The 24,608-nt window shown below is 26.0% G+C and overlaps 6 protein-coding genes across 6 annotated transcripts; all 6 read right to left on the bottom strand.

Annotated features, from left to right (window-relative positions):
* Positions 1–1,613: 1,613 nt before the first annotated feature.
* Positions 1,614–1,970, bottom strand: LOC145843343 (histone H2B 7). Its single transcript, XM_082950809.1, has one exon. It carries the CDS (start codon positions 1,968–1,970, stop codon positions 1,614–1,616), a length of 357 nt encoding a protein of 118 aa, XP_082806935.1.
* Positions 1,971–2,381: 411 nt separating this feature from the next.
* LOC145842637 (histone H4) lies at positions 2,382–2,693 on the bottom strand. The gene has a single exon (XM_082950110.1). It carries the CDS (start codon positions 2,691–2,693, stop codon positions 2,382–2,384), a length of 312 nt encoding a protein of 103 aa, XP_082806236.1.
* Positions 2,694–10,077: 7,384 nt separating this feature from the next.
* Positions 10,078–10,436, bottom strand: LOC145842372 (histone H2B 7-like). Its single transcript, XM_082949799.1, is given in 2 exon segments — positions 10,078–10,116; positions 10,119–10,436. Coding segments are annotated over 2 exon segments (357 nt in total).
* Positions 10,437–10,869: 433 nt separating this feature from the next.
* Positions 10,870–11,181, bottom strand: LOC145842373 (histone H4). Its single transcript, XM_082949800.1, has one exon. It carries the CDS (start codon positions 11,179–11,181, stop codon positions 10,870–10,872), a length of 312 nt encoding a protein of 103 aa, XP_082805926.1.
* Positions 11,182–14,897: 3,716 nt separating this feature from the next.
* On the bottom strand, positions 14,898–15,308 carry LOC145841936 (histone H3-like). The gene has a single exon (XM_082949245.1). The coding sequence runs from the start codon at positions 15,306–15,308 to the stop codon at positions 14,898–14,900; it is 411 nt and encodes a 136-aa protein (XP_082805371.1).
* Positions 15,309–16,133: 825 nt separating this feature from the next.
* Positions 16,134–16,511, bottom strand: LOC145841914 (histone H2A). Its single transcript, XM_082949214.1, has one exon. It carries the CDS (start codon positions 16,509–16,511, stop codon positions 16,134–16,136), a length of 378 nt encoding a protein of 125 aa, XP_082805340.1.
* Between the last annotated feature and the right edge of the window lie 8,097 nt (positions 16,512–24,608).

The raw sequence follows: 24,608 nt of genomic DNA, 5'->3' as shown, positions 1-24,608 counted from the left end.
TTGTACAATGTTAACCTAAATCGAATGAAGATTTACCTTAACATTTTTGTTTTTTAACTCTTAAACGCTTTAAAGCTTTGAAACTTAATAAACTTTCGCTTTTTTGCTCAAACTATTTTTTTTATATTGGTTTTTTTTTCCACATTTGTAACTTCTACAAATAATTTAACTTGTAAAAAATGTTTAAATATGTTTAAGAGTTTACGTTGGTTTTACAAAACAAATTGCAAAATTATTTATTGAAAACTTTAGTAATATACAACAAATGATTTCTATTTGTTTCTAAACCTAAACTTAAAAGTTTTTTCATCAAATCTAATTAAACTGTATTTTTTAATTTATTTACCTTATTTCTTTTTAAAAACCTATCGCAAAATTTAAAATAGGAATTATATATTATAAACTATAAATTTTCAATTTATTTTGTCTTTAGCAACTGTGGTTTCAAGCATACCTAAATAAATAATTTACTTAAAACTTTTCTCGTTTTTAAATACAAAACAAACAAGCTTGAAAACTAAAACATAAATTGTATTTTTATTATAAAATTAATATATATTTTGTAAGTTTTTGTTAAACTTAAAACTTAGAAAACACTTAATTTAGCTTTTATAGTGAAAATAAACCATCTGATATTTTACTGTACAACTTACATACTACTTTTTTTGTTCTTCCATTTTTACTGAAGCAGATATTTTACAATAAATTAAAGCATACAACAATATTGACCTTTATTATTCAGTATGTTAATTTAATATATATATATATATATATAAAACTGCTAAGATATATTACTTTTTTTAAATTTAACTTTTTATCACTTTTATTTTTTCTATACAGTGATGTATATGTTTTGTTATTGTTCTTACACTTTTTTTTAAGCAAAAATTTAGGTATAAGTAAACAAAACGTTAATTTAATAAGTGCTTCCGTCTTTGATACACCTTATTAAGTTTTTTGCATTAAATATTTTAATTTTTTTAGGAACAAAATCTCATTAATTTAAGAAAAATTAGCTTTATGATTTCTAATAAGTAAAGTTATGTTAGTATTTTTAAATATTTGTCAAAATTTTCATAACTAAGAAAATACTAACTACTAAATAAACGAAAGAAAGAGAATTGCGTAAAATGCGAAAAAAAATGAAGAGTAATAAAGAGTAAAATAGGAGTTAACTATAAACTTTATGTTTCCCGCCTAAAGCTGTTTGCAAGCATTAGAAAGTTTCCTAACTTTCTATGTTAGCATATGTAAGTAAATACTTTATACTATCTCAATAATTTAAAATTTCATACACTTAACAAAAAATTTATTGAGTTGTTATAATAAGCTTACTCAACTTTATTCGTATAAAATGCTATCGTTTAGTTAAATCATTATTCTTCAAAAAACAAAAAGTACATAATTGTTGTCTTTAATTTATTTATATTTAATATAAGTGTAGGTTTAAACAAAACGACTTAATTTCTATGACTTAGAAACTGTCTAGGCCTAACTTATACTTTATAACCATTTGCCAAACAGTTTTAAATAAGCAGTATTTTTAGAAAAAAAATGGTCGAGTATATATGAATTGAGTGGCTCTTATAAGAGCCTGGTTTTTAACAAACCATTTATTTAGAGCTGGTGTACTTGGTGACTGCTTTGGTACCTTCAGAGACGGCGTGTTTAGCCAACTCACCAGGCAACAACAGACGAACAGCAGTTTGAATTTCGCGACTGCTGATAGTTGAACGCTTGTTGTAGTGAGCCAAACGTGAAGCTTCGGCGGCAATGCGCTCGAAGATGTCGTTGACGAAAGAGTTCATGATGCTCATGGCCTTGCTGGAAATTCCAGTGTCGGGATGTACTTGCTTGAGCACTTTGTACACGTAGATGCTGAAGCTTTCCTTGCGACGGGCCTTGCGCTTCTTCTTACCGTCAGCTGGGACGTTCTTTACTGCCTTCTTGCTACCTTTGGATGCTGCCATTATGAATGAATATAATGTGCATGGCGTTTTATTTTATATCGTGCGGTTACGAACCTCGGCTAGAAGAATCCAAATGCGCCCACTAGTAATTCTCTCATTTTCAATTTTACCTCGTTACTTTTTTTACAGAACTAAAAAAGTTTTGACTAATATATATTTATATAAATGATTTAGCAGAAGTCTAACTTATGACTTAGGTTTTTTTACAAGTTTGAATTTATTTATTTAAAAAAAATATATATACAACGCAAGTTTTGTTAATAACAACGTTTAATAATTTATACCATTTAGTTTTAGCTCAAATAAATACTTTTAAGTTATATTAAGTTTCATTATGCTTTTATTAAAATTTTATATAACTTGTAAATTTATTTTGGGTGGCTCTTAAAAGAGCCGAGGTGTATGATGTGATTAACCTCCGAATCCGTACAAAGTACGTCCTTGACGCTTCAATGCGTATACAACATCCAAAGCGGTGACAGTCTTACGCTTGGCATGCTCGGTGTAAGTGACTGCATCACGAACAACGTTTTCCAAGAACACTTTCAGCACACCACGAGTTTCTTCGTAGATCAAGCCTGAAATACGCTTGACACCGCCTCGACGAGCCAATCGACGAATGGCGGGCTTGGTGATACCCTGGATGTTGTCACGAAGGACTTTGCGATGACGTTTGGCGCCTCCTTTTCCCAAACCTTTTCCTCCTTTACCACGACCAGACATGTTGATGAATGAATTTATTGCTTGAACTACAGTATTTATAATGAGCGTTGCGAACCGCGTAGGTAAGCCACCTAGTGTTATATAAGTATACGAGAGAATTGATGAAAAAAATATCTCTCTCTAATCAAGCACGACCGTTAAACAGACAGTTTAGAGAGAAAAGCGAAAACTTAAGAATACAAATAACTTCCCGCTCAATTTACTATGCAAGCAAATTTTATGTTTTATAAAGTTTTCTGCTAGTTTTTAAAACTAATCTGTTGATACTTTTAGTGCAAAAAATAATTAGTAACGAGTTTTTAAATGAACTTTGATAAAGTTTCTTATTTAATTATTTGAAGTTAAAATTTGCTTTTTCTACAACGGATATTTTTTCTATTTAAAAGAATAATTTTTTTGCGTGTAAAATTTAGCCCTCAATTATGTTATAAACTTTGAATTTCATTACTCATGGTAGTTGTATTCTTTATTTCAAAGACTTTTTTAAGTCTAAAACATTTCGTATTTTTAACAAATAGTAAAAATTATTACATATTTTTAAGAAAAATCATTTAATTAAAAATGTTCATGTTTTAAAAACTCTTAAAAATAAATAACTTAATCTTACAAATAATTATTTTGGTTATATGCGTATGAACACCTTAAGTATATTTTCTCAAGACAATTTTTCAAATATCAACGTTAACCATGTTTTACAAGTATTAACAAGATCATGACCTCAGAGTTAGTTTCCGATCGTAAAAAAATTGTTTGTTCTGAATATTCTTATTGTTATTCGTAAAAAAACATTCGTAATACAGTGCTTTCTTTTTAATACCTAAACTAGAATTGGTTGATTTATAAAAAAGTTTAATAGTTTTAGTTTATTTTTAATTGTTGCATTTAATACGACTATTAGCATGCTAATAACTAAGCTACATGAGAAAACATTATCAGACGTAAGAGATAATTACAATTTTTTTTAGATAATTGTAAACATTTATCTAAAAAAGTTTATCTAAACATTTATCTAACCGTTATAACCTTTGCATGATAAATGTTAACTAAAAGCTGTTATATGAATAAAACTCTCTAAAAAGTCAAATGTAACTTGAACTAAATTAACAGAGTAAAAGCTCGGCTCTAAGTTTATTTGATTTAAGAAATTAGCAATATGTTCTACATAAAAAAATTCTAAGACTTAAATGCATTTAATTATTAGTAATTTGCTTATTAGCAGAGACTTAAAGTTTAAGATTGACCTTTATGAGTATACTGGACAAAATAAACTGTTATAAAAGCTGTTAATAAAATGAAGTTTGTCTAACTAAATAAATTACAGCCTAAAAACAATTTTACAGTATGTTTTAAAAATTTAAGAATTTCCACTACTCTTATACACATAATTTTTCAGTTATTTATATTAAAAACTAGTAAAATAAAATCTACTTCTATTTAAATTATATTGTTTGTTGAATATAATACACAATGTAGTATTTTTTAATACATAAACACTCTTATGTTATAAAATACTGATTTATTTTCAAATCTATCATAAATTGTTAAGAAAAGTTACAAACTCTTTATTACTCTTTGTAACTGCTTTGAGCGTGAAGTTTCGTAAACCTAATAAAATATTAATCTCATTATATTTTTTACTTTGTTTCCCTTTAGCACTTGTACGTTTAGGCGAAACTTATTTAAAATCTATTTAATTCACCAAATTCACCATACTAGAAAAGTTAAATATAAAATAGTATTAACTACTTTATAAATGTTTATTTTGATAATATTTAGTTTATTAATCTCTTCTTGGAGTACCATACATATATTTTAAATATATACTTTTGTTTTTGTTTGCAAATTAAACAATAAAATTAAGCAACGTATGTATTAAATGTAGAAAAATATATATATCATTCATTTTTATTTATATCCATAGATTGATAGCTTTAGTTTTTTGTAAAACAATAGTTTTAAGTATTTAAAATTTTCACTTTATTTTGTAAACTTTAATTTTGTAACTCGTTTCGACTTACTATTGATGTAATCTTTATTCAAACCTGTAGTTTCAGAAAGTTTAGTAACTCGGAAATAAAAGATTAATTCAGTCATATTTATTTAGTAGGACTAATTTTCACTGCTCAAAGCAGATCTTAAGGTTAAAAAACAAACCATGTCAAGTATGTGCTTTTTATAAATTTTAATACTTTTGCAATGTTTTTAGGTTGTACAAAACCAGACTTTTATTGCACGATAAATAGTATTTAAAAAATTAAATTTATTTACTCATATAAATCATTTACTTACTGCCATAAATTTAAAACACGAAGCTAATTTAAAGCCATTTAACAATTAATCGTACCACTCTAAACTTAATCGTTTAAAAAAAAAGAAAAAATAAAAGTCTTTTCAAAACCAACAAAAATTAAAGCTGTGAATTTTTTCTTAATCCAAAACTTTTCTTTAATACGTAAATAAATTATTTTGTTCAAAACTCTTTTATTCAGAATTGATGTTGAAGCTGTGTAAAATAAACAAAATTAACAAATCTTTATTATTTGCTTTAAAAAAAAGTAGAGTATAAAATTTAAAATAAAACGACAATTTTATAAGTTTTATAACTTCCGTTTAAAGCGGCTTGCAAATTTAAACTTATTATAAAAGTTAATCTTATTTAAAAAATTTCATCGTCTAAACTTTCAGTCACTATAATTAAAAAGTTGAAATGCTATATGTTTGAGTAGTGTAGTTTAGTGAGTTTTTAAAGATCATATAAAATATATCTTAAAGCGTAAATAAAAGATAGTGAAAAATAAAGAAACAAAGATTTTATAAGTTTTTTAAAGTTTTCCGTTGAACCTTTTGTTTTTAAGTAAAAATTTTCATCATGTAAAATTCCAATGACTAAGAAAAAAGTTGGACAATACGTGTAAAAATGTTTGACAACAAAGAGTAAAAAAGTGGTAGGATTTCGTTAGTTGCTCTTAAAATCACAAAGTAAAGTAAAGTGAAGTATATTTAAGAGCAAAAAAGGAGCACTTTATTTATTTAAAATTTCCCGCTTAAAGTTGTTTTCGAGCATTTGAAATTTTCTCAATAACTAGTATAAGCTATTCTTTAAAAAGGTATTTTTTGTGTTCAAAAACTTTTCAAAACTTCATGTATATATTTTCTTTTTTGATTTGATTTACTTTATTCAGCTGCTAAATGCTTTATATGTAAAGTTACTACAAAAAAAAGTTTCTCGTTTAGTAATTTTAACCTATATTACATTACAACAAAAATTTCTGCAAAAACTAGTTGTATTTTCGAATAAATTCAATTTTCCAAGTACAATATACTTTTTGCCCAAAGTCGGATGAAGCCATATTAACGAGTAAACGTATATTACATGCATTAAATAATATAATATAAAATATAAATTATTCAATAACAAGAATTTCCAGCCTTTTATAATATAAAATGTTTTCAACTTTTCTCACTGTATACAAAAATCTTCTGCGGACCACAGTTACTTAAAATATTTATCGTAATCAACAAAAAATACTATTTTAAACTAAAATTGTGATAAAATAAGCTACAATACATTAATAGTGATCAGTGTTTATTTAAATAAGAGTTTAATTGTAAGGTTTTATAGCACTTATTTTATTACTGTTTTTACAAAGGTATGTTTTGAGCTGAAATTAAAAGCAGATTTCGGTTTCGAATACCACATTTGGTTTGTGGGCTGCAGTTTACAGACCCCTGTTCTAGACTAATAACTTTAAACTTCCTTTTTATTAGTAAAATTGAGCAAAATTACTAAACAAGATTTATATAAAAAATTCTTTGGATTAGAAAAATTCTCAAGTCTATCCAGGACACACTCAGTTTATTACTTGTGATTTTTCCCTCGCATCAATAGTTATAAAAAATCAAACGATGGTTTAAAAAATCTACAAGCTTTCAGACAACAGTCCGTCCTCAGTAATTTTACCTAGACAAAGTATAAATGAAACAATTAATCTTTTTTTATTTAATTTTATTTAAAGTTGGCTCTTAAAAGTGGCTATCTTAGTCATAACATAAAAGAATTATTGCTAAACATAAATTCTAAAGGAAAGTAAATGTTAGAGATAATAAAGAAAAACGAGCGTTTTTTTAAAACTTTTTTCTCAAAGCTAGTTATAAAATTAAAAACTGTTTTTAAATCAAAAACGTCATTATAAAACTTTCCAATGACTAAAAAAAGTTTGAAATAGTACATGTGAGAGTGCTAGAAGTTTTTTAGTTGCTCTTAAAATCGCAATGTTAATGTGCAAAGTAAGGAGCAGCTTGTTTAAACTTTTCCCCTTAAAATGGTTTGCAAGCATTTACAACTTTCTGAACGACTAGAATTAAATGAGATTTGTGAATAGTCCTTGCTAAAGTTCCTATGCTATCATTTTATAATTTTAGGCTTTATAATTTTTTTTTTGTTTTTTCAAATTTCGTTCACTTGATAAAATTGCCAAAAGTTTAGATGCAAAGCATGTACAAAAAAAAATAACTGTGATTGATAATTTTTATTTATTATTACTTTATAAACTATTAGATTTAAGTAAAAAGTAAGTTAGGTTTTTGAGTAAATTTCAATACTTTGTATATACAGTATAAATTTTTTGCTTTAAGTCGAAAGAAACCGTATCAACGTTTAAATATATATTTCATAAGAATATTTAGAAGAAACGTTGCAATAAATAAAAAATATACAGCTACTTACTTCATTCTATGCCATTAACATTAGTTTTTTTCTAATCCAAAGATTAATCAAACTTTTAGGTCTAGTATTATTACTACTTCTTTTATAAAAGATTTGTCGTATAAGTAAAGTTAATATTGTCTTTATAATTTTAATTTTAGGTTACTGTTGAAAATGCCTGTTTTACTAATTAAAATAACATAGTTATTGCTAAAAAAAAGAAATAAAAATACAACCTTGTATTCAAACGCCAAAATTTAATAAAAAACATTAAATAAAGGCTAATAACTTAGAACCTTTGTAAGCTTTTCGCTTTGCTATCTGAAAAATGACAAGCTAGGTAACTTCGTTTAATAGGTCGTAGTATATATGTTGTTATGACTGCATTCAATAAACTTTACTTTATTTTACTTTAAAAATTGGATCAAGGAACAACGAAACTATTTGAAGCAAATTCGAAAAAAGTTATTGTTCAATAATTAACCTCCGAACTCCTAATAATCCGTACAAAGTACGTCCTTGAAGCTTCAATGCGCATCCAACATCTTTAGCGGTGACAGTCTTACGCGTGGCATTTGTAAATTTTCAGAAGAACTTAACTTAAAAATATATTAAAACTTTATTTATTTTTTACTATCATTGTTACTCTTTACCCTTACCCTGTTGTTACCCTTACCGTCGATCGGTAAGCGGTTCTCGAATTTGACTGGGTTGATTTTGATCGGGTGGATTATGAACTTGTCCCATATGAACGTATATATATACACACATCAGGGGCGTAGCGTGGGGATGGACACTGGCGCCTCTTAAAAAGAAAAAAGTAAAAAAAAAAGTATAGTATTTATTATCTTTATTTAAGCATTTAATTTCCCTGCTTTTTTTTTTTAACTATGTATATAAAAAATTCGAAAAGTTAAATTTTGCGTACCTTTTAACAAAAACAAAACGCTACGCCAATGATTATAATAAGATGTTTCTATTTTTTTCATTTTAATTTTGTTTTTAGCAATTATGTTCTTAAGCACAACTAACTTATAAAACAAAAAAGAGAAATATTACAGCTATAAATACCAATAGTTTTATTGTATTTGTTTATACACTTCACCATGCAAGCAAGCTTAAACACAAATTATATTTTTGTTATAATAGTATTATATATTTGGTTAATTTTTAATAAAATTTTAATTAATTGACGTTTTACTTGATCTTAACAAGTTTTTTAAACTTATTGCTATCAGTAAACTTAAAATATCTTTAAATAAAAGTATTGTAATAATTATTTATTACTCTTTTGTATATATTCTAATTTTTACTAAAGAAACTGATATACAAATGTCTTTGGTTTTTTCTGTGCAAATTAATTTTCACCTTGTTTTCAGCTTCTAAAAAAATACGAAACTTACTACTTTTTCAAAAGAGAAAACATTTTTTATAATATATAAACACTAAAAACTAAAAAGAGAAAATTTATCGCTGTTTTGACGTAATTTTTTTTTTTAACATTTTGTTCTTAAAATATTAATTGAATAGCTAAATATATTTTTTTTTTCAATATTCAATTAAAAACTCCAATATTTCGTAAACGACAATTCAATTATTATTAAATTTTTTTTCAATATATATGTTTTGTTTTTTCTAACTGTTGTACTCAGAGAAAATTAAAACTTTTTTTCGCATTAGAGAAAACAAGAAAAATAAATTAAACTGCTAATACACATTTATTTTTTGAGAAATTAACAAAAGTATGCAAAGTTTTTTACAAATATTTAAACAAAATACATATTTTTTGATAGAGTCAGTTTTTTAGTTTTTAACTTTTTCCAATCAAAAAAAAAACTTCAGTATTTTATAAATTATTAGTTATCAATCCAATTTTATATATAGTATTTTTTTTTCGATTAGTTTTACAAACATTTTTAAGCATTATAAATAATTAAACTTTATGCAATGTTTTATACAAAATATATAAAAGTAGAACAAGTTTTCATATTGCGCTTAAACAAAGTTCAACACAAAAGTAAAAATCACGAAAATAAAAATTATTATATTTTCCACGACTTAGTTTTCAAACACTTAGAAAATTGGCTGAGTAGTCAACTTTTTCAATTCTAAAACTTGAAATAAAAAAGAAAATATTTACCTAATATAAAGGAGTGAGAGTATTAAATTGCGCTTTAAAGCACAATGACATAAAGATTAAGGATATTAAAGAGTACAAAAGGAGCGTGTAAAAATTTAAGTTTCCCGCCTAAAGCTGTTTGCAAGCATAAGTAATTTTCAAAAGTTTGGTTTTACATTTTATAAATAACTAATTTTGACTATCAGCTTTATTTGAAATTTGGTACATCTGAAAAATTTTGTTGTCTAACTTAACTGTACGTCAAATATGTTTTTAATCATATGATAAGCTGTTATGGTTTAGCTAATTACAATTTTGATGTAAAATAATTATATTTATTTCTCGCTTAAGTTTGTTTATAGAAGTCTAAAATCATTACATCAACTTAATTTTAATCTATTTTAAATTGTTTAAGCCTAACAAAACTTATGGCTTAAAACTTTAAATAAATATTAAACATATACTAGCTAATTGTTTTTAAACCTAAGGAATTATTTCAATTATGTTTAAGTCGAATTACATTAGGTGGCTCTGAAAAGAGCCTGGTTTATAAAAACCATTTATTTGGAGCTGGTGTACTTGGTGACTGCTTTGGTACCTCTTCAGAGACGGCGTGTTTAGCCAACTCACCGGGCAACAACAGACGAACAGCAGTTTGAATTTCGCGACTGCTGATGGTTGAACGCTTGTTGTAGTGAGCCAAACGTGAGGCTTCGGCGGCAATGCGCTCGAAGATGTCGTTGACGAAAGAGTTCATGATGCTCATGGCCTTGCTGGAAATTCCAGTATCGGGGTGTACTTGCTTGAGCACTTTGTACACGTAGATGCTGAAGCTTTCCTTGCGACGAGCCTTGCGCTTCTTCTTACCGTCAGCTGGGACGTTCTTTACTGCCTTCTTGCTACCTTTGGATGCTGCCATTGTGAATGAATAACATGTGCTGCAACTTTCAATTTAGTTTGTGTAGTTACGAACCTCGGCTAGAAATAAGTGAATGCGTCCACTAGTGATTCTCTCGTTTCCAATTTTACCTTGTTACATTTTACAGAACTAAATAAAACTTGACTGAAACATAAATATACACACAATTTAGCATTAGTCTAACTTTATTGACTTAGAAATATTATGTTTATGTTTAAATATTTGACCTTATTTATCTAGAAATATAGAATAAATACAACGCAAGGTTTTCGTAATCGCCACATTAAATTAAAATCAAGTATAGCATATAGTTTCAGCTAGAAAAAAGAATTTCAAGCTTAATTAAGTTTCCATGACAGATTATAAACATTTTATAATTTAAATGTTAATCTAATTTGGGTGGCTCTTAAAAGAGCCGAGGTGTATGACGTAATTAACCTCCGAATCCGTACAAAGTACGTCCTTGACGCTTCAATGCGTATACAACATCCAAAGCGGTGACAGTCTTGCGCTTGGCATGCTCGGTGTAAGTGACTGCATCACGAACAACGTTTTCCAAGAATACTTTCAGCACACCACGAGTTTCTTCGTAGATCAAGCCTGAAATACGCTTGACACCGCCTCGACGAGCCAATCGGCGAATGGCGGGCTTGGTGATACCCTGGATGTTGTCACGAAGGACTTTGCGATGACGTTTGGCGCCTCCTTTTCCCAAACCTTTTCCTCCTTTACCACGACCGGACATGTTGATGAATGAATGAATTCAATGCTGTAACGACGGTATTTATACGCAGTTACGAACCGCATAGATAAGCCACCTAGTGTTTAATATGTATCCGAGAGAATTAGTAAATATCTCTCTCTTACCAAGCACGACCGTTAAACAGACAGTTAAGAGATAAAAAGCATAAGTGTAATAAGAGTAAAAGATGAGAACACAAACGACTTTCCGCTCAATTTGTTTCGCAAGCAATTTAATATTTTATTAAGTTTTCTTGTAGCTTTTAAAACTTGTCACTTATACTCGTACAAATGTGCTAATAAACTCTTTTTAAATTATTCTGATGTATTTTCTTAAATAGTTATCTAATAACTTTTTCACTAAAGTTACACTAAGGCATATAAAAAATTCTAATTAAATTCTAGTCTGTAAATTTTAACTAGTTCCAGTCAATGTAATCGTAACTTTAAAAAAAACATCAAAAAATGTTTAAATGTTTATTATATATCATTAAACCTACATCATAATTAAAAATCTGTCGGTATAAAAACTAGTTTCAGTGACTGTAAACAATTTTAATAAGCTATATTAGTCATTAAAACTTATTAAAAAAAAATTAAATATGTTAAAGTCAAATCAAGTTATAAAAGGTTTTAGAATTAATTTTTGTTAAACTTTGATCAAAATTTGACATGAGTCTTATTATTTCAATAATAATTTTTAACTTAGTTAAGTTTAAAAAGACCATTTAATTTGTAACTTAATCAGCTGAAATTTTTTTAACATTATGAATAACTTTTGAAACAGCAATCTGTATTAGTTTTTATCATCAGTTATAATTGTTTTATGAGATTTAAGATCAAAGTTAGCTTAAAAGTTTAAATGTATGAAAATTTGCAAAGAATTTTTAAAATTTGTTAAAATTAGTTACTTGGCTTCGCAGGATTTCTTTAGGTAAAGTACTGTTTTAGTAAAAATAGTAGAAAGTAATAAGTATTTTCTAGTAGAAAGTGATATTTTTATCAAAACGGTTTTTATCTATAAACAAATATAATATTGCTTTAAGTAAAGAGACCACTGTAAAAATTATTAAAACATTCGTAAAAGGAAATATACTTTTAGACAAAACATAGCATGATAAATGAAAAAGTAAAAAATTGATATTTTTTCTGTTAAATTTTATATCTAGCATTACAAGCCTAAATTTTTTTTGTAGCATAACATACAGTTACTAATACTGATTAAATCAATGAGCAGAACTTTTACAAACTAGAAATAAGAAATTTTTTATAAAAAATTTCAATCATTTTTTTATCTTAGGTAATTTATACAACAATATGTTTTTATAACTAGTTTAGCGGTTATGAATTACTAAATACGCTCATAGACGGTAAAAGTTAACATAGAAATATGTTAAGTATAAGATAAAATTTTATCAAAAGTATGAAACAGTTTGGACGGTACTAATACGAGCATAAATAAATACTTTACAATTATAATGCTCATAAAAAGTTCATTATAATATTTTTCATGTGGCATTATACACAATTAAGTTATGTTTAGTGTGAATTTGAAATGTCTTTTAAATTAATTTTATTATTTGATGCTTTAGTAACAATTAAATTAAAAAAAAATTAAATTAAAATAAAAAACATTTACTAAGACATTTGAGCTTTACAACATTTTATTTAAAACCTTTTCTACATAATAACATAATTTTAGTTAATTATGATTAGTCTAAGTTAACAAACAGGACAGTTAAAAACCCTACTTATAAAATTTTTTCCAGCTAAAATTATATACTATATACTGTTTTGGTAACAATAAACATTTTTTAAATGTATTTTTGAAATCAATAATGTACCAAGTCCTTAAGTATAAAAACTTTCTACTAAAAGTTTACTTAAGCAGCATAAACTGTTTTTTTAAGCTAATATTATCCAAGCCACTGTATAAATTTGAACACAAAAAATATTGTCATTACAAAAAAAGTTGCAAAAGCTTGTTAGTTGGTTTGAGCGGGAAAATTTCAAATATTATACTCGTTTTATTCTCTTCAGTGTCTCTCACTTTATTTAGCCGTCGGCACTATTTGGCGCAAGTTTTGGGTTTTTTTTTCAAGTTGCCAAAACTGCTATGCTAAAACAACTAGAAAAAAATAATTAAAACTTAATGGGTTTTTGATTTGTTCATAACTACTTTTATGTTTTTGAATAAAACAAACCTTTTTATATTTTAAAACATAATCTTTCATCAGATATATGAAGAAATGCTTCTTTTTATTCTTTAGTATACATACATTAAGATTTGTGTCTCTGACTTGACAGTTATTAATTTTTGAATATCACAAAACCCTTTATTCATTTTTTTTGACTTGCATTTCTAAACCTTTTAAAAAAAATCATTAGCTATTAAAAACTTAATAACTTAAAAAAAGAAAAAAAAACTTTTGTATAAAGTCTCTGTAATAAAAGGTCGAAACGAAAAAAGTTATTTTTACAATTTATCGTTTTTCTTTCTGTCGATATAAAAGTTAAAAACTAGCATTAATCTCTTCAACTAATATTTTTTTTTAATACAAAATCTAGTTGCAGTTTTATTTATAATACTTAAGTTTAAAAGCTTCCTTCTTCATGAAATGAAGGTTTGAAATAAATTTTCGTTTTTCTCATTATAAGTTTTATAAATTTTATATTTTAGCAATTTTTTGGCGCAACACAATTATTAAGGTAAGTAACTCAAGCTATTAATAAACATCTCATTTTTGATAAGAAAACAAACAAAATATGTATAGTGTTTTTAAGCATTTTTGTAACAATAGTTTTAAGCTTAGACTTGTTTTGTTTTTCGTGATTTTAAAGTATATCATGGTTATTAAAAACCAAAGAGAAAACTTTGAATAACTAATAAGTTATGAGAAAACTTATTTGATCAAAATAAATGCTTTACATTGTTGTCGTATAAATGATTATTTTCAATTTATACAAGCGAATATGTTACAAAGTAGAGTTTCGAAAAATCTAACAAAAATAAAGATACGTAATAAACCAAAAAAATTTTAACATTTAAAAACCTTCGGCTAAAAGTTGCTTGCGAGCATTTTTTTATTACCAATGACAATTGATTTTTTTTCGGATGAGAGCAGAAAAGTTTTTGTAAGCCGCGCTCACAGATGAAATTAGAGTGAATGATAATAAAGAGTAAAAGAGGAGCATTATAACGTTTAAAATTTCCCGCTTTAGTGGTTAGCAAGCTTGTGGAGTTTTTTTTTTTACGTTTGGTAAAAAATACTTATTTACTAGCTGTTTTTTAATACTCAGCTTTAAAGTCTTAGTTTTCTTTTTATTACACACGATTTTTTTTATTTTGTTTATAAATAAGTTGAATCTGACTGCATATAGAAACAAACTGTTTTATCTACATAAGCTTCTTATTATAATAAATATTACTTATTATAAAAACTGTTAGTACTCTAAAAAGTTATAATAATTTTTATTCACAATCATTTAATAATCTGAACTTCACATAAAGGTTTCGCTTAAAACGAACTAAAATGTGATAACTAACTAGTTGGAAAGAAAGTAATCCACTTCTTTAAATGCTTTATTTAAGTCACAAATTTATTTTTTAATTTAATCTATAACTATTTTTATCTTAAAATTTAAAGAGAAATTAATAAACTTGTTTTTGCAATATCATGTTTTGGTGGCTCTCATAAGAGCCTGTTCATAAAGAACAATTTAAGCACGTTCACCGCGGATGCGACGGGCAAGTTGGATGTCTTTGGGCATGATGGTTACCCTCTTTGAGTGGATGGCGCACAAGTTGGTGTCTTCGAAAAGTCCGACCAAGTAAGCTTCGGCAGCTTCTTGAAGTGCCATGACTGCACTGCTTTGGAAGCGCAAATCAGTCTTGAAATCTTGAGCTATTTCACGCACAAGACGTTGAAATGGCAGCTTGCGGATCAAAAGCTCAGTGGACTTCTGGTAACGACGGATCTCACGAAGAGCAACGGTACCTGGGCGGTAACGATGAGGCTTCTTGACACCTCCAGTTGCTGGTGCACTTTTGCGTGCAGCCTTGGTGGCAAGTTGCTTGCGGGGGGCTTTTCCTCCAGTTGATTTGCGGGCGGTTTGCTTGGTGCGGGCCATGATGATTTAATAAATTGTCTAGTGATTGAGACGTATTATGCTGAAGTTTTGAGAGTTATGTACGTAAGCGAAGTAAATCTGTACACCGAAGTCAGTAGAGAGCAGTTTTCAAAGTTTTTCTTCAACACCTTGCACAGCGATTTTTATCAAAGTATTAACTATATAAAATCTTGTATAGTATATTATTAAGAATTATAGAAAATAAAACGTTTAAAAAGAAGGTTTTTAGCCGAAAATAGTTAATTATAATTTTTAAACCATACTGTCTATACATTTAAACGACAAACAAAGCTAGAAATAGAAAAGTAAGCTAGATTAAAAAAAAGAATGAACAAGATATGATACGTTTTATACAATATTATTAAAAAATGTGATCAAGTAAAACACGGTATTTGTTAAATTTTCTAGTTATTTCTTAAAACTAAATTTAAAAACTGTTACATTATTTAGACTAGTAAACTAGTAAAACTTATCATAATAAGTTTTAACAATTTTTTTTGCAGTTTTGTGAACAAAATAGTTTTTTTACCGAACATTTCAATATATTTTTATATATCATTATACTTAGGCTTTCAAAGTTTCATGTATGTGTTGATACCATGGTGTTGTACAATGAAAAAATATTCAGCTCATTAAAAAGGTTTTAAATATTTTTTCGCCAGAATTTATACTAACTTTTAAAAATATGGAGTTTTATTTGTTGTAAATAGTTCGTAGTATAAGAAAAATAATAATTACAAAAAATTATAATAACAAACTTATAAAGGCTATCAAAAAATGATTTGTATTAAGGTGGCCCTAAAAAGGACCTGGTTGAAAGATTGTTTACTTTTTCTTTTCGTTAGACTTCTTTGGCAAAAGAACAGATTGGATGTTTGGCAACACACCTCCTTGAGCGATGGTGACTCCTCCCAACAGTTTGTTCAACTCTTCGTCGTTGCGAATGGCAAGTTGAAGGTGACGAGGAATGATACGAGACTTCTTGTTGTCACGAGCGGCATTTCCAGCCAACTCGAGAACTTCAGCGCTCAGGTATTCCAACACTGCAGCCAAGTAGACTGGTGCTCCGGCACCAACACGTTCGCTGTAGTTTCCGTTTCTCAGCAGACGGTGAATACGACCGACTGGAAACTGAAGTCCAGCGCGCGATGAACGACTCTTTGGCTTGGATTTAGATTTTGCTCCCTTTCCACGTCCTGACATGATGCTTCGATGAATGGTTAAAATTAGTCACAACTCAATATATGTAGTAGTCGTTACGAACCTCGGCTAACAAAAGCGCCTACTAGTGGTTTCTTAACAGCATCTCTCATTTTTGTTTTTTTTTTCAGCCTTTTTTTTCTGATCTCTACTCAAGGTGTTTACTTTTTATTGAAAGTAAAAGTAATCATTTCCATAAAAAGTAAAAGTACTGATTTTTTACGTTAAATAAATGTTTGTACTTATCATAATATTTATGATAACACTACTATACACAAATCTAGCATTTTACTATAATACTTAGAACTATTTTTGCATATTTAATAATATTCATAACTTTCAACGATTATTATAACTTCTTAGTTTCTTAAAAACAGTTAAAAAATATGTTAGTTTTAATCATACTTTTATTTTTATTTAACCTTAAAGTTATGAATTAATTATGTTTATTTTTAATAGAAGGAATAACATAAAAAATTTTAAGCTTAAACTTGTTTGCATTATTATTTAATAGAGTTTTTAATCAATTAATTAAAGATAATTTTTTTAAAACAAAAGTTTTCTTTTTCAAATTTAAAGTTTAATTTTTGGTTAGTTAGTCCTATTTATAAACTTAATTTGTAGTTAAAAAGATAAACAAAAGCAACTCATTTAGTAAAAAGGCAAGCGTAGCGTAAAAAAATGAATTAAAGTATTAACTTAAAACAGAACTACACAAAAAAAAATTTTTGAATATTTTAGAAAAGTAGCCCAATTTCCGACCATATACTAATTTTTTTTTTCTTTTTTACCACAAATTTAAGTTTAATAATTAATTTTATTTATTAGTTCAATCGTATTATTTTTGTTAACATTTAATTTATTAAGTTAATTTATTTGTTAGATTATAATGAATAATTTTTTTTCTAGTTTACTTACTAATATATAACAGGTATACGTTGATAATCTATCAAATAGAAACATTTTAGCTTGTGTAAATAACATTTTTACTTTTATTTCTTACTATTACTACTAGTTAAGTAAACTTGAAAAAAAAGCTTACAACTTTTTTTATACACAAGTAAAAGTTAAATTCGGAAACGTCAGTTAAGTTGCACTTTTAGTAAAATAGTAAACATTAATTTTAAAGCTTATTTTTTACATTAAAGTTATAAATATTATTAAAACAGTGTTAAGCTACCTTCTTTTCTAGCTTTACAAAAACTTTATTGTATAAATACATTTAATCTGCTTTATTATATAAGTTATACAATAAATAATTATTATTTGTGAATTTATTTGAAGCAAACTTGTTCGTGATTTTTATCATAGTTTTTTTATTTCTAAAAAAAATATATAGTATTTAAAAAAGTTAAAACAAAAACATAATTTTAAATAATATGTATTTTTAACCTGACATTTTAGTTTCTATGTTTAAGTATTTAAGCTTTGATGATAGTTTGATAACGATAAAAGAAAAAGTTTCATAAGATGGTCACTAAAGTTAAATATTTTACAAAAATTTATTTTTATATTTTACGCTGTAATAGACCTAATGTTATTTCCAAAAAGTCAGTTAGCATTTTGTAAATGCTGTTTTTGTTCTTTTTACTTTAACTTAATTATTTTTATGATACAAATTATAAACAACACTTGTCTTGAACTTGATTTTTTTTTTAATTTTCAAAGTTATAACTACTAACTTTAAAGTTTTAAAATTGTTAGCTGCAATAATAGTTTAAAATATTTGTTAACAATATCTCAAGTTTCAGTACATAATTTTTAGGTAAAAAAACACAAACTAAATGGGTAATTAACAGTAATAATCCGTAAAAAAGTCAAGATAAGTAATATATGTTAATTTTCACTCAGCAAATTTATTGAATTTACCTTATGCTTAGCTGTATGATAGCAAGGGCGTAGCGTGGGGAGGGACGCTGGCGCATGCGTGCCACCCAAAAAAAAAAAGAAGTAAAAAAAAATGTAATATCTTTATTCTTTATTGTTTATTTTTTCTGATTAATTTGCCGTTTTTCAACTAAGTTTTTCTAGTATTTAAAAAGTAAAACGAAATTTCAATACTAATTAGTGACAAGTTAGGGAAATTACCCAGTATACTGATTCGGTGCGTGATTTCAAATGTGCACCAATGTTGATGCAAAACTCCATAAGGAAAAATTTTATAACTTCATTAACTTCATAAGAAATTACACTCAAACAGTACGCAACCAGTTAGTGCACCGCAGTAGTATAACCTTATGAGAGAATTTTCTACAAGGACAAATGTTAACATTTTGTTAGCAAACCATAAAGCTAAACCTGTTTTATAGTGATAATGATTCAAGAATAAACAAATAGTAGCAAAAATAGCAATTAATAACTGCTAATAAAATAAAAATAAATTGATAATAAGAACAAAAAATATTAACAACATAATTTAAAAGATAAATAACAAAAAAAAATAATAAAACAAACAATAAATAAAGAGTTCATACTGTGAATGCAGTTTTAATCTCAATGTACAAAAATTATTTTTTAAATTACCCTAAACTTAAAATTTTTATTAAAAGTAGTTTCTTTTTTTTTATTAAGATAACAAACAAATCAAACTTTGCTATTCTATCAGCCATAAAGTTAAAAAATTAATCAATTTTTGTAGCAAGTTATTTTAAAATTTATTCAGTCACATCATGAATAATATTATAATAACTTGTAAAACAGATTTTTTACAATCAATATTTAGTCTTAAAGACTTATTTGATTAGTTTTAAATTTAAATTTATTTAAGTTTAAATCAAGTTTAAATGGTATTTAAAAAAAAATTCTTTCTACCCACTGTTTGTAGTATTTAAAAAATTCTATTCCCTAAAGATCATAGAAAAACTGATCTCAAGATAAGTAAAAAGCTATATTTCTTGTGAATTTTTAAAAACATTTAAAAGGTTGACCTTCAAAAATTCATTTTTTAAACTTTTTGTTTTGTATCAGAAACATTTAGTAAAATCTTTCCACACACTCAGGATAACTCAAGATTCTATGAAGTTTTGGAAAACTTTAGTATGACTCAGTTAAAACCAGGATAACATTTTTAATTTTTCATAAAATTAAGTATTTTTAAGCTCAGGCTGACTAAGGATATATTTGTTTTTTTTTTGTTAACTCAGGGTAGATTAAGTGGTTTTAAAAACTTATTTTTACAGCCTAGTTTCTATTAGTTTAAAAACAATAAAAAATATCTTTAAATTAATTTAAAATGCCTATGATGACACATAATATTTTTAAACTAACTCAGGATAGTTATTTTGACTCAAAGAGTGGCAAGGCAATCCTGATAGCTTCAAAATTGGTTGTTTTTTGAAAATTTGTTTTATAAAATTAAATAAAAAGTAAAAATATGTTTTCATTAATTTTTAGATTATTATCTAAAAAAAATATGCAAAGTAGTATTGTATGGAATGTTGCAAGTCTAAAAATATGTCAGATAGGAAAATTATCTGAAGCTCAAAAACTTAAATTGAAAAATAGCAGACCAACACCAGATATTGCTATTACTCAAGACTACAGTTCAAGTGGTATGAAATTTTAATTTTTGTATATATTTCAGATTTTCTTCATTTGTTAAGATATATTTTTACAGTTTTATATTGTAATATAGCCAAAAATGTAGAAGTTAAAACAAAAAAAAAAACTAGCTCTTTAGATTCAAAACTTTTAATTTTAATACTGAAATTTTAACGTTTTTATATAAAAGATAGAGATAGTATATTGAAAGCTGCAACATACTAAAAGTATGAGTTATTTTAAGTTTAATACAATTCTTTTTTGCTGATATAAAATAGATATTGAACACTATTTAGAAATTGCACAGAGAAAAATGTTTTGATGTATTAATTGTTGTACTTAGTTGACTATTTATTTGTAGTTTAAGGCCATAGGGGGGTAAGCCATGTTTTTTAGAAGTTGATCTTATTTTATAGATTTTTTTAAAGCTTTAAGATACTTTTCGTTGTTTTAAAAAATTCGAATTTTTTTTTTTAGATATGAACAGTCAAAGTCGGGCCGCATAATAGGTTCCCTATGGGAAGCGAAAAAAGGCTAGTTTGTTAAAAATCTATCTACTAATACTTTTTTCAAGCAATCTTCTTCAAACTTTAACAGTTTAATCTTTATACAATAACAAAAAAACATTACTTGTGAATTTAAAAATTTGTAGTAATTTTTTTATTTTTGAAAAAAAGACTATATTTTAAAATTTTTTATATAAAATTTTTATTTATTTTAATTATCTAAATTCATAAGTACATTTTTTTCTTGTAATGTAAGGAACATTTTCTAAAATTTGAAGAAGATTGCTTGAAAAATAAAGGAGATAGATTTTTAATAATTTCTTAAATTTACGAGAAAATTGACCCCGAAAAAATTGCGGCCCAAAAGTTTTAATTTAAGGGATTTATTGAAAAAAAAATTTGCGCACCCCCTGACCAAAATACCACGCTACGCCACTGTATGATAGTATAAGTAAATGTTAAAAAAAATGTTTTTCTTATTGACTTTTAATCGAAAAAAATATTATCAAAATAAAACGTTTACTGTTTACAAGCTAACCACCAAAGCTAAGAAATCAAGTTGTGGCAAATAAATATAAAATTGGCACTTATTTAAACAATAACTTGGAAACTACATAGTCTAGAACCTAGAACTTTGATAAAATTTGAAGTATAGTTTGTGTTGTAAAAAGATTTTAATTTATTTGATAGATGGAAACTTTTTTTGTTGTTCGTTTTTATCATTTTAACAAAATTAAACGCTGAAAATATAGCTTTTTTTTGCATTTTAAGCTAATAAATTGAAAGTTTTTAGGTTTATTTTTATTAAGATTTAAAACTGTTTGCTCTAAGAAACTACGTTAAAGTTAATAAAATAGTTTTAAGACAATTATTTAAGTAAATATTTTTAAGAAAAATTTTCAAATATTAAAATACATCGGAAAGATAGTTTCTTAGTTTATAAAGGTTTTGCATAAAATTTAAAAAAGATTCTTTCAAAAATTGTAGAAAACGGAAATGTTTTTTTATTAAATAGAATAGTATTTAATAAATAAAACAATATTTATCAAATAAAATTCACGGCATTACGTTGCGTCTTCCGTTAGAAAAATTTTAAGAACTTCAAACTTAATCATTTTATCACAATTTTTTTTTGCTTAAATTTTTTTAATCTGTTTAAATTGGCTAGTAGCTAATTTAAGGTATAGAGCAAAAACAACGTAAAATTTTATTTACTATTCTAAAACATTAATCTATTTTAAACAATGGCTTTGTACAAGTTTTAAATAAGTATTATTTTGAGTTTTGTGGTAACTTAATGCAAAAGTTTGTATTATTTCAATGGATAAAAGTAGCATACTTGAAGAAAAATTAGTATTTATAAATTTTTTTGTTTCAATAAGTAAACTACTAAAATTTAGTAAAGGTTAAAGTTAAAGAATTTAAAATGCTTTCAAGTAAATATTTTAAAAAGTTTAAGAGCGTAGAGGTTAGGGGCAAATTTTATATAATTAATTATAATTTTAATTAAACTGTTAAAAAGTTATGTTTTTTGTGTACTACAGTTTTTAAAAATTTTGAGTTATAATGATGCAAACTTAAAGATTTCGGTAATTTACAGAAGGACCTGTTTAAAATATCAATTTTTTTTAAATCGTAATTCTATCTTCTTCTACAAGTTTTAAGCAGTCGTACTCTAACTTTGTAATATAAGCATAACTTAGATATAGAAATAAAGTTGTAGGATTTTTAATGAAAACTATGTTTTCCTTCAATGAATAAAAAAACAGTTTTTTATACTTTTTGTCGTAAAACGTATATATAATCGTTAAAATACGATTAACTTTAATGCATGGAAAGTTTCCTGAAAAACTTGAAGATTAAATTTTAGTGAGTTTTTAAAATTCCTTAAAAGTTTCCAGTGGAATATTCATTTAATAAACTAGATATAATAGATAACATATTTATTGAAAGTCTAGTCAAAAAATCTAGTATTTTTACCTCAAAATCAACTTTATGTTGTGTATTGAAGGTAAATTTAGTCATTACCTTCCCAAAATGGATAAAATTTGGTAGTAATATTTTAAAAAGGTTAAGAACCACTGATCTAAAGTGTTGCAGAATAACATGCTGCAAAGCAATTAATATTGTTGCTATTCTAGGAAAAAGATTTTAGTCGGCTAACTTTAATTTCACTCGAAGCACGAAAGTTACTGAAACATTAATTCCATTTCGACAAAGTATTAACTTTATGAAACTTTTTTTAATATACCTACTGTGAGTTTTAAATTTCCCCTAGATGATACCTAAAACCTTTTTTGTTTTTATATCAATTGTCAACTTGACAATCATCTACTTAACCGAAAGAATTTTTCGTGCACCATGTCCCAAGACCAAAAAAATTTAAACGTACATTCTTGTCGTTCAATAAAATTAAACTCCTGCGTTGCGTCAACTTTTGGATTATCAGGCCAGATTTGCTTTTGCGATTTCACTTACATTGTGTAAAAATTGGCGGGCCGTGCGTTGCCCGTTTTTACTCTATGCAAATCTGAAAAGAATTTATAGCAAGTTTAGCAATAAAATTTTAACAAAACATTTTCTTTTCTTTATGTAAAGTTAATTAAATTAAATCTGAGGCAAAATTTTTAAATGCGTCATGATAGAATTATAAATAGATTGCTCAACATCATTGGGATATTTTTATGTACAATTTAGGTAGTAAAGAAGTATGCGTAGATAAATAACACAGTAGTATTAAGAGCGCTGTCTTTTAGCTACAGATCACTATTCAATGTCTGGAGTGGTCTCCTGAAAATTTATAAATACTCTCACTTATTATCTACAAAAATATGTTGAGAACAATAACACAAGAAAAAACAAACAGAAAAGAAACGGGAGGAACAACTCTAAAAGTTTTTATTTTCTCGATTTATAATAAAAACGGTGGCAGACTGTTAAAACTAGCAAATGTTTAAATTAAAAAGCTAATGTTTTTAAATAGAAATTAGATATTCAAACTTCTACAAGAACAAAAAACGTACGTTAGCGTTTTGAAGTTTAAATAAATAGCTGACTTCATTTAATTTGTTAAATTAATAAAAGTTAAATAATCATCTGGTAATCAAGCTACAAAACTTCCATTAAGATAATACTTAACATTATATACTGAAGTTATTGCCTAATGTCATGGACAAGATGATAAAGGTATCTGTGGTACGATTCGATAACCAAATAGTTTTTTTATGCACCAGGTCCTAGATAAAATATTTTAAGTGTGTTGTTTTTGTTGTTTTTTAAACTATATGATGAAAAAAAATGAATTTGTAAGATAATAACTTTAAGTAATAAAAAAAACAACTAGAGACTTGTGAGAAAATCTTAATTGGCTGAAGTTTTGCGAAAATCTACAAACCAGCCTGAGTTTGATATTTTTCAAAATAACAAACTGTCCTGAGTGTGTGGCAACATCCATCTACTTTTGAACTTGAAATTTGAACTTGTATATTAACTCTTTTGTGTTCATACTCAATGGAAAGTAATGGTAATCAGCAGTAACTATTTTTTTTTATTTGAATAAAAATTATTTATATAAATCGTCTTACTTTTTCAAGAATATAAGTTAAAATTAGGGTTGCCACTCTTTAAATTAAAAAACTGTCTTGAGTCATTCGAGTTTTTTCGAACTCTTAGAATATTTTTAACTTTACAAAATCAATATATTCAACAAAATTCGTTATAAAATAATAAAACCAAATATCATTAAAATTTAAAAAGACTGGCCTGACACTTTGAGAAATTTAAAAACTGTGTTGAATTTTTTTATGAAAAAAATAATCTGGCCTGAGTCACCGGAGTTTTTTTTAATTTATAATATCCTGAGATTTTCAAAGTTTTAAATATTCTGAGTAAATGGCATTCTGTAACATCTTAACCTTTTCTCTTTATAACTAACGGGCTAACTACACGAAATTAAACGAGAAACTAAAAGAATAATAGATAAATACATACATAAATAGAAACATACATAAATACGTAGATAATATTACTTGATAGTTTTTTTAATAAATACTGG

Source organism: Thalia democratica, chromosome 8 (assembly GCF_965202585.1).
Source record: "Thalia democratica chromosome 8, ktThaDemo2.hap1.1, whole genome shotgun sequence".
Lineage (NCBI taxonomy): Eukaryota > Metazoa > Chordata > Thaliacea > Salpida > Salpidae > Thalia > Thalia democratica.
The sequence above is the reverse complement of the archived record's forward strand: the minus strand, read 5'-3'. Positions and strand labels throughout refer to the sequence as shown.

Bases quoted from the DNA above. Each gene is read 5' to 3' on its own strand.
- LOC145842373 (XM_082949800.1), bottom strand. From the start codon at position 11,181: ATGTCCGGTCGTGGTAAAGGAGGAAAAGGTTTGGGAAAAGGAGGCGCC.
- LOC145841936 (XM_082949245.1), bottom strand. From the start codon at position 15,308: ATGGCCCGCACCAAGCAAACCGCCCGCAAATCAACTGGAGGAAAAGCC.
- LOC145841914 (XM_082949214.1), bottom strand. From the start codon at position 16,511: ATGTCAGGACGTGGAAAGGGAGCAAAATCTAAATCCAAGCCAAAGAGT.
- LOC145842637 (XM_082950110.1), bottom strand. From the start codon at position 2,693: ATGTCTGGTCGTGGTAAAGGAGGAAAAGGTTTGGGAAAAGGAGGCGCC.
- LOC145843343 (XM_082950809.1), bottom strand. From the start codon at position 1,970: ATGGCAGCATCCAAAGGTAGCAAGAAGGCAGTAAAGAACGTCCCAGCT.